Below are 9853 nucleotides of genomic sequence, written 5' to 3'. Positions count from 1 at the left end.
AGGCCGTGCATAGGCGATGGCCATGCGCAAGCAGGAACCGCCGCAGCGGCCGCTCGTGGGCAGAGGCAGCCCCGTGGCGGCAGCGGCCGCGGTCGCACGTTGGCAGGTGCCATCGCAGCGTACACGCGTTGGCAATAGCCGCGGCCAGCCCTTCAGCTCCGCACGCAGCGCTGCAGCGACTGCGCGCGAGCAGCGGCAGCGCCGCAAGTGCAGGCGGTGGTGACAGCAAGCGTAGGCGATGGCGGCGGCAAGGCAGATTAGGGTTTTTGCATAATTATGATTTTGACCTCGAAGCTAGGATTTTGCAAAATTACAGTTCTACCCTTTGCAAATTTCACAATTCCAATTTATGTTCTATCAACATATTTACAATATTACCCTCGGATCTAATTTCTACTAAATTACAGTCCTGTCATTCATAAATCGAATATTTTTTATTTATATCCTATCAAATATTTACAGTATTATCATTATAAAATTGAGAAATTTAGTTTATATTCTCAATTATAAAATTGATAAATATGATTTATTATAATTATGATTGAATTTAATCATGATTATATTTTGGTTATTTGATTGGATTTAATTTTTGATTAAAAAAATATAAATTATGGTTTACTTTATAGTTTTCTCATATGAATTACTGATTATATATGTGATAAATAAAATCTAATTATTATTTTTGGATATTTATTTAGTTATTCACATGTATATATTTGAAATTATGAAATAATGTTTACCTTTCAAATGAAGGCATTATTTTTATGTTATCATGATTATCATTTGGGTTTTCTTTTACTGATTAATGTTCAATTATTATTATGTTTATTATTCTATTATTGAACTACTTAGCATTAATGTTCAATAATTATTAAGGTTATTATTTTATTATTGAACTATTTAGCATTAATGTTCAATAATTATTATGGTTGTTATTCTATTATTGAACTGCTTAGCATAAATTAAAGAAATTTGATGAATATTATTTATAATTCATCTCCTTAAGTTTTATCTGACTTGTAGCTGCCAAAGTGATCTTGGATGATAAACTTTTGTGATATGAATTACAATAAAAGTTTTATCATTTATAGGGCATTTTAGATTGTATTTTATATTTTTGTATTGGTCCTACAGCCACCAAAGTGACCTGGACCGATAATTTATAAAATAAATTATGAAATTAGTCCTAAATGATATTAAATAAAAATAATATTTATAATGGCAGTATGAATCAAGATAAGGAAATTTAGTGAATATTATTTATAATTTATCTTCCTAAGTTTTATCTGACCGGTAGCTATCAAAGTAGCCTAGGATGATAGGCTTATTAGATTTGAATTACAATAAAGTTCATGTCATTCATGGGATATTTTAGATTATATTTTATCTTTTTGTATTGGTCTTGCAGCCACCAAAGTAACCTGTACCAATAATCTATAAAACACATTATGGAATTCATCTTAAATGACATTAAATAAAATAATATTCACGATGGCACATATAATTATGAGATTTAGATAATCCTAAAGGAAAATCTATTTCAAATAATTATATGATGGGGTAGGATGATACTGTTTTGGATATTCTTATAGTTTAGGGTTATATACCCAAAGGTTGTTGAATCTCGTATTTTGATGATGAAACTACTTGATATATATTTATGATTTAATCTGCGTTTTGAGTGACGTAGGATGCTTTGATCAGGATGAGACAATTAAAGCAGGAAAATCATGTTGTGCTGGAGGAACATGTCAGAAGATTGGACGTCGGGCCGGTGGATCGGTCGACGTATCGACAGAAGGCTTCGGGCCGTGGACTCGGGCATCGGACCAAGAAGAGCGGGTATTGTGCCAAGGATATCGGAGTTGCGGAGCCAACTGGCCGATTGGGCAATAGGCCGCAGGAAAGGATGATGCGCCGAAGAATCGGACGAAGCGTCGAGGGACCAATGACATGCCGGACAACTTGGTTAATCGCTTAGGATTAATTGTCTCGATCGAAGTTTTGTTTTGAGTGTGCAGGATTAACTACGATGAAAGTTAGACAAGCAGCAGGAGTTGCGCCGGAGTCAAGTTCATGATCACGTTGGGAGTTCGAGAGTTCGACGGAAGTTCGGACGGTCGTCGGAGGTTCTACGAGAACAGATCCGAGAAGTCCGGAAGCTTGCCAAGCGAAGCTCGTCGGAACTCGCCAAGTGGATCGTCGCAAAGTCCAGGAGTTTGCCGGAAGTCAGCAGGAGCATCACCGAGGGTTCATCGGATGATCGACGGAAGTTCGCCGGAAACTCGCCGGAAGAAGCGATTGACGCACCGAAGCAAAGCTGCAGAAATTGTCTTAGATCTAATCGTAGTTAGCACGTTGATTAAGTTGGAAAATGGGAGGTGATCCCATTAGCTTAATCTTGGGGCAATTGGGCCCTTGAAAGACTGAAATTGGGCCGAATGGAGCTAACCATTCGGACCCTGATTGCACCAGGAGGTGCAACCGCCTAGGCCAGGAGGTGGCACCGCCTGGGCTAAGCCTCCCAGCGAGACTGGGCGGTGCAACCTCCCTAGCCAGGAGGTGGCACCGCCTGAGCTCAGTCTTCGAGCTAGACTGGGCGGTGCAACCTCCCTGACAGAGAGGTGGCACCGCCTGAGCTCCGTCTTCGAGCAAGACTGGGCGGTGCAACCTCCCTAACAGAGAGGTGGCACCGCCTGAGCTCGGTCTTCGAGCTCAGTCAAGAGGTGGCACCGCCTGGGCTCAGTCTTCGAGCTCTGCCAGGCGGTGCAACCTCTCCAGTCAGGAGGTGCAACCGCCTGATCCCGGAATTCCGGGATTTGATCGTTTTGAGCTCCAAATTTGAACTGGGTTGGGGCCTATAAATACCCCACCCATTCAGCACTGAAAGCACAGAACACACACTCGAAATCTTGCTATCTTTCTGTGTTTCTTAGAGCTCAAAACTGCTAGTTCTCCTCTTTCTATTCTTCAAGTTTGAGTTATAAAGAGAGGAGAGAAAACTTTTGTAAGGGTTGTCTCCTAAGCCCGTCAAAAGGAGTGAATCTGTAAGAGGGTAGTTGGCCTTCGCCTATTGAAGGAAGGCTTCTAGTTGACGTCGGTGACCTCGTCGGTGGAGGAAGCCAAAAGTGGAGTAGGTCAAGACTGACCGAACCACTCTAAATCTCTGGTTTGCGTTTATTTTGAGCACTTTATCATTACTGCAAACCTCCTACATAGCTACTGCTCTCTGCGCCTTTACGAACAAGTTTCTAAGCGCTGATCTTTCCGAATCTGCATTCAGACGTAAATCGGTGTTTTCATACATTATAGTTTATGTTTACGTTTTGATTCTGCAAAACTGTCTTCTGCGCTTTTACGAACGAAGTTTCTAAGTTCAGATCCCTTTAAAACTGCGTTTAGACGTAAACTGCGCAAACTGTGTTTAGACGTAAAACTGTGTTTTAGACGTAAACTACTTTTAAACGTAAAACTACGTTTAGACATAAAACTGCTTTTAGATGCAAATTTCGTTTAGACGTAAAACTACGTTTAGACGTTGTTAGTGTAAACACCTTTTTTTCTTAGCCGTGACCCGGGAGGTCGTCTCGGCTCGTTCGGGGGTCCGAATGGTGGGGATCTCCCTGGGGCGATGCTCGTCTCCACCGGGGTGGTCGGGTGCGGCCTCGGACTCGGGGCGCTGCAGCGACTTCCTCCGGGTGGGGACCCCTTGCCTGCGTGTCCCGAACGGGAGACCTCGGCTTGATACCTGCACAAAGGTCGGGTCGGTTCGACCCGACCCCTCCGACGATCAAGTTAGAGAGATGAAGTGGCGGTTGTTCTGGGCGTCCAGTCTGCCCTCTTCCCTTTGGCTCGAGGACGTTTATAGGGGAACTCGGCATTATCGGGCGCGCCATCCCGTCGGTCGGGGCCGTATCTCTGATGGCGTCCGACATCGCCGAGGATGTTGCGTATGGGATCGGGGAATCGCAGGGCATGAGCGAGCTTCAACCGCTACCTGCTTCTGTCTCGTCCTACTGTGCTGGGTTGATTAAGGGGCTGTGGGCTCAGTGAGGCTGACGTCCGGACGCAAACCGTTGCCCTCGTTGCTCTCCCTGGGGCACCGCGCCTGTCCACGTGCGGGGGGCGTTGCCGGGAGTGGGGTTTACCATTTTTTGCCATATCATATCCCCCCCCCAAAGGAAGCCATGGCTCGGCACCGGACGGTGGGGATTCGAGGCGTGGCTTTGATCGGTAAGCGGCGGTGTTCTTCGTGGTTCACGATTGAGGCACAGGTCCGGGGCAAGTAGGCCACGCTGCGTAGGTGCTTAGTGCAGCATGAGGTCGGGGAATGTGTCTCGGGCGTGCTGGCCGCGCCGAGGATGTGGTCTCGGGAGCATGCGGTCGAGGAGCACGTCTCGGGCGGGCTGGCCGCGCCGAGGAGGTCTCGGGAACATGCGACCGAGGGGCACGTCTCGGGCGGGCTGGCCGCACCGAGGATGTGGTCTCGGGAGCATGCGGCCGAGGAGCACGTCTCGAGCGGGTTGGCCGCGCCGAGGAGGTGGTCTCGGGAACATGCGGGCGAGGAGCACGTCTCGGGCGGGCTGGCCGCGCCGAGGAGGTGGTCTCGGGGACATGTGGCCGAGGAGCACGTCTCGGGCGAGCTGGCCGTGCCGAGGAGGTGGTCTCGGGGACATGCGGCCGAGGAGCACGTCTCGGGCGGGCTGGCCGCGCCGAGGAGGTGGTCTCGGGGACATGCGGCCGAGGAGCACGTCTCGGGCGGGCTGGCCGCAACGAGGAGGTGGTCTCGGGGACATGCGGCCGAGGAGCACGTCTCGGGCGGGCTGGCCGCGCCGAGGAGGTGGTCTCGGGGACATGCGGCCGAGGAGCACGTCTCGGGCGGGCTGGCCGCGCCGAGGAGGTGGTCTCGGGGACATGCGGCCGAGGAGCACATCTCGGGCGGGCTGGCCGTGCCGAGGAGGTGGTCTCGGGGACATGCGGCCGAGGAGCACGTCTCGGGCGGGCTGGCCGTGCCGAGGAGGTGGTCTCGGGGACATGCGACCGAGGAGCACGTCTCGGGCGGGCTGGCCGCGCCGAGGATGTGGTCTCGGGCGCATGTGGTCGAGGAGCACGTCTCGGGCGGGCTGGCCGTGCCGAGGAGGTGGTCTCAGGCGGGCTGGCCGCGCCGAGGAGGTGGTCTCGGGGACATGCGGCCGAGGAGCACGTCTCGGGCGGGCTGGCCGCGCCGAGGAGGTGGTCTCGGGGACATGTGGCCGAGGAGCGCGTCTCGGGCGGGCTGGCCGCGCCGAGGAGGTGGTCTCAGGGATGTGCGGCCGAGGAGCACGTCTCGGGCGGGCTGGCCACGCCGAGAATGTGGTCTCGGGGACACGCGGGAAGATCGTCGTTCTTATCAGACGTCGGAGGGGTCGCAGTGGCTGTTCTCCGTGCTGTTCCCCGCAGCGACCTTGGGTCCGCATTTATGATGGGGTGTTCGTTGGCCTTCCCTGGTGCGACGAGCGAGTGTGCGGATGAGCTGTTGGCCGCTATGGGGAGACGAAGGGACGTCTCTCCTAGCGGGGCTTTTCCTATATAAACGGTGCACTCGGCCCGTTTCACGATTCCGGTCGCTGAGTCTTGGACCTCGTCGCCCTTTCTGTCATCACATCCTCTCCTTTCCTACGCCGTCACTCCCCAGTTGCTCTTGTTCGTCTCAAAGCCGGTAAGGATGCCCCTCTCGCCTGTCTCTTCATCTCCGTCCCCTGATAGAGTCCGGGAGCGCACGCCTCCGCCCTCCCCGGACGAGGAGGCGGCGCGAGCCCTTGAGGCTCTAATGTGGCCGCACGACCTCGACTCGGCGGTGAGCGGGTCGTTGCTGGAGAAGCTCCAGGGGCGTTATCACATCCCGGAGGAGTTTGTTCTGGTCGCACCTGACCCGGGGCAGCGGTCGTACGACCCGGTGCCTCGAGGTTTCGCGCTGACCCAAGATGCCCTAGAGGCTGGGTTGCGCCTTCCCCTTCACCCCATCATCGTCTCCTGCCTATCTCTATGGCGGATTTCGCCTTCCCAGGTGGTGCCTAACTCATGGCGGTACCTGGTAGCGTTCTTGGGGGAATGTTACTATGCTAACATCACCCCTACCCGAAACCTCTTTCTCTCTTGTTTTCGCCTTCTCAAGGGGCCGGGGGGCTATTTCGTGTCAGCCCGGGCTGGCTTTCGCGTCGGGGGAGCCCCTTCGAATAACAAAGGGTGGAAAGGGTGGTTTTTTTACGTTAGCTGGCCGAGGGATTGGGGCTTCGGAGTTCGGTGGGCGGTGAGGGTGATAGATAACACAGTCCCGGACTTGAACGACGAGGAGCGTCGGGACTTGAAGAGGCTTCGGGCAATCCTTCCCGGTTCTCAGGCCATTCGAGCTATGACCGAGGAGTGGCTAGCCGAGGCGGGTCTTAGCCCGGCTTTCGGGGGTATGTTTGTAGAGGGTGTTCTCTATGCCTTGTTTGTTTCCACAGTTTGTGATGGTTTGCTTGTCTCCTTTGTAGGAATGAAGCTCCTGTCCCTTCGTGGTGGTCGCTCCTCGTCGGCTTCTTCCCCGCGCCAGTCCGCTGCTTCCTCTCTGCGTTCCCCAGCCGACCCGTTGCCCGGTTCAGCGGGTGCCCCATTAGAGATCCCAGAGGGACGTCCGTCAAAGAAGGCAAAGACGACGGGTCCCGGGAAAGCCAAGGCGGGGGACCACTCCTTCAACAATCGTGGGCGCCAAGCGGACCACTCGGGACGAGGGGCCTTCCCGAGTTGAAGGGCCTAGCCAGGGGACGGCCGGGAAGAGGTCGAGCCTGCCCACGGTGGATGATCTGTGCGGGCTACGCACGGGGGCCGATGAGCCCCTATGGTCAGCGGTGATGGGCGAGCTTCCGCCGGGGGAGGCTTCCGACCCACTGGTTGCCCGATGGAAGGGGCTGTCCCGAGGGGACAAGGTATGGGCCGGGGGAGATCCCTCTGCTGCCTTTCTTCGAGGCGTGCTCCACCCCGACCTAGCTCGGGACCTATACACCCTGCCTTCGGAGACCATGCTTAACAAGGCGGGGAGGTTTCTAACACTGGTAAGCGTTTTGCTAACTCCGGGCATCCTCGCGACTGCGCGCTGACTCTTATTTTCCTGTGGCAGGGCCTCCACTATTCGACGGCGCTAATGGACCGAGTGCGCGATGCTGGCCAGGCAATCTAGGACCTCAGCGAGCGCAACTCTGAGTTGTGCCGCCAGCTAGAGGAGGTTCGGGCCGGGTCGGGCCCCGAGGCGGTAGCGGCCGCGGAAAAACGTGCAACCGATTCCGAGGAAGAGGTGGCGCGCCTAAGAGCAGAGCTCGAGCAGTCGGGCGATTCAGTCAAGGAGCTCCAGGAGTTCCTCCGTTTGGATCGGGCCGAGCTCCGCCTGTTGAAGTCGGAGGCGCTTGGTCTCACCAAGAGGGCGGGGAAGGCCGAGGCCGAAGCCCGCGCTGCCTCCGATGCGCTGGCCGAGGAGGTTCGCCTCCGTCCGTCGAAGGACAAGGAGGCGATTGAAGCCTACAAGAGGTCCGAGAACTTCGAGCTCAGGCTGACCCGAATGGGACGAGTATCCTACGAGTATGGATACAGAATCGCCCTGGGTCGCTTCTGCTCATGTCCTCCTGTCGGCGAATTGAGGTCCATTGTCGGTGACGATGGACTAGGGCAGGCCGAACCGAGTTATGAGGTTTCTCCACACGAACCTTTCCACTTGTGACTCCGTAATGGTCGCTAGAGGCTCGGCTTCGACCCACCTGGTAAAGTAGTCCACTCCCACGATGATGTACTTCCGCTGGCCGGAGGCGGGTGGGAGAGGCCCTAGTATGTCCAGTCCCCATTGCGCGAATGGCCAGGCACAGTCGACAGGGGTGAACAGGACCGCCGGCCGTCGGGCGGTGCGGGCGTGCTCCTGGCACGAGCTGCACCGCCGCACGAAAGCTTTCGCGTCCTGGCGCATGGTCGGCCAATAATACCCCTGTCGGAGTATCTTGTGCGCCAGGGCTCGTTCGCCTATGTGTTCCCCGCAGGCCCCTTCATGCATGTCGGACAGAATGGTCCGAGCTTCGTTCGGCTCTAGGCAGCGTAACAAGGGGCGCGAGAAGGACCGCTTGTACAGTCGTCCTTCCTCTTCGATGTACCATGCCTGCGTCCGACGCAAGCGTCGAGCCGTGGTTTCATTGTCGGGTAGGGCCCCATCCCGCTTGAAGCGTAGCATCTCTTGTACCCAAGTGGCCGGCGCGCCGCCCGTGACCGTGGCGACGACCTCTATGGCTCGGTGGGGGAGCACTTCGGTCTCGGGTTGAGCCCAGGGGGCCGAGCCGGACGCCCATTTTGCCAGGGTGTCGGCTCGCTGGTTCTCGCTCCTGGGAACATTCGACAATTCAAAATGGGCAAACTTGGTGGCAAGGCTTTTTACCTGTGCCAGATATTTCGCCATAGTCGGGTCCCGGGCTTCGTATCCGCCGTCGAGCTGCCTAGCCACCAGCTGTGAGTCGGTGATGACGCGTATGTCAGTCACCCACATTTCCAGTGCCAACTGGAGCCCCGCCAGGAGAGCCTCGTATTCTGCCTCGTTGTTGGTGGCCCTGAACCCGAAGCGGAAGGAGCGCTCGATCGAGCGGCCGTCAGGTGTCACCAGCACCAGCCCTGCACCGGCGCCTTTTGCGTTGGCCGACCCGTCTACGTGGAGGGTCCACGTCTCACGCGGTGGCTCGAGTTCCTCGCCTGTGCTCGGGGTCAGCTCTGCAATGAAGTCTGCCACGACCTGGGCTTTGATGGCGGTCCGTGGTATATACTGTATGTCGTGCTCGCCGAGCTCTACTGTCCATTTGAGGAGACGCCCTGCAACGTCGAATTTAGACAGGATAAGCCAGAGCGGCTGGTCAGTTATTACCTCCATCGGGTGGGCCTGGAAATAAGGGCGGAGCTTTCGCGCCGACAGAACGAGCGCCAGCGCCAGCTTTTCGATTGGCGGGTAGCGTTCTTCTGGCCCGCTCAGCATGTGGCTGACATAGTAGACCGGCAGTTGGTCGCCGGAGTTTTCTTTGACCAGAACCGAACTGACCGCGTGCTGGGAGGCGGCGAGGTAGAGACTCAATTTCTCCCCAGGGGAGACTGAAGCGAGTCGGGGGAGGTTGGCCAGGTGTTGCTTCATCCGCTCGAAGGCCCTCTCGCATTCCGTCGTCCATCGGAAGTTCTTCGGATCCTTCAGGGCCTGGAAGAAGGGGAGGCAGCGATCTCCCGATCGGGAAAGAAAACGTGATAACGCGACTAGGAGGCTGCATGTCAATGATGGCCTGTATCTTTTCCGGGTTGGCGTCAATCCCTCTCTCATGCATGATGAATCCGAGGAATTTTCCCGAGGTCACGCCGAAGGCGCACTTGGCGGGGTTGAGGCGCAGGCCGAACCTTCGCAGGGTGTCGAATGTTTCAGCTAGGTCGGAAGGATGGGCCTCCGCCATTCGGCTCTTTACGATCATGTCGTCGACATATATCTCCATGTTTCGTCCAATCTGGTGGGCGAATATCCTGTTCACCGTCCTCTGGTAGGTCGCCCCGGCATTTTTCAACCCGAACGGCATGACTTTGTAAAAATATACCCCTTGCTCGGTGAGGAAGGCTGTGTGTTCTTGGTCTTCGGGTGCCATCCTGACCTGGTTGTACCCGGAGAATGCGTCCATAAACGAAAGACGGGCGTGGCCGGCCGTGGCGTCAACTAGCTGGTCGATCTTCGGTAGGGGGTAGCAATCTTTTGGGCAAGCATTATTGAGACTGGTGTAGTCAATGCACATCCGCCAGCTTCCATTAGGCTTTTTGACAAGGACTACATTGGAGAGCC

At 54.9% G+C, this 9853-nt stretch overlaps 1 protein-coding gene across 1 annotated transcript; it reads right to left on the bottom strand.

The window, feature by feature from the left end:
• Positions 1-7746: 7746 nt before the first annotated feature.
• LOC135630722 (uncharacterized) lies at positions 7747-9515 on the bottom strand. The gene is made up of 3 exons (XM_065137880.1): positions 9282-9515; positions 8026-9229; positions 7747-7769 (listed from the first exon to the last, which is right to left on the bottom strand). The coding sequence occupies exons 1-3, from the start codon at positions 9513-9515 to the stop codon at positions 7747-7749; spliced, it is 1461 nt and encodes a 486-aa protein (XP_064993952.1).
• Between the last annotated feature and the right edge of the window lie 338 nt (positions 9516-9853).

Source organism: Musa acuminata, chromosome BXJ3-2, assembly GCF_036884655.1.
Source record: "Musa acuminata AAA Group cultivar baxijiao chromosome BXJ3-2, Cavendish_Baxijiao_AAA, whole genome shotgun sequence".
In the NCBI taxonomy this organism is placed as follows: domain Eukaryota; kingdom Viridiplantae; phylum Streptophyta; class Magnoliopsida; order Zingiberales; family Musaceae; genus Musa; species Musa acuminata.
This window is presented reverse-complemented; position numbering and strand designations above follow the sequence as displayed.

Coding starts and splice junctions, on each gene's coding strand:
- LOC135630722 (XM_065137880.1), bottom strand. CDS start 9,515: ATGGAGATATATGTCGACGACATGATCGTAAAGAGCCGAATGGCGGAG. Junction 9,230..9,281: donor ACATGCAGCCTCCTAGTCGC/GTTATCACGTTT, acceptor CCCTTCTTCCAG/GCCCTGAAGGATCCGAAGAA. Junction 7,770..8,025: donor GGCCTGCGGGGAACACATAG/GCGAACGAGCCC, acceptor CTACTTTACCAG/GTGGGTCGAAGCCGAGCCTC.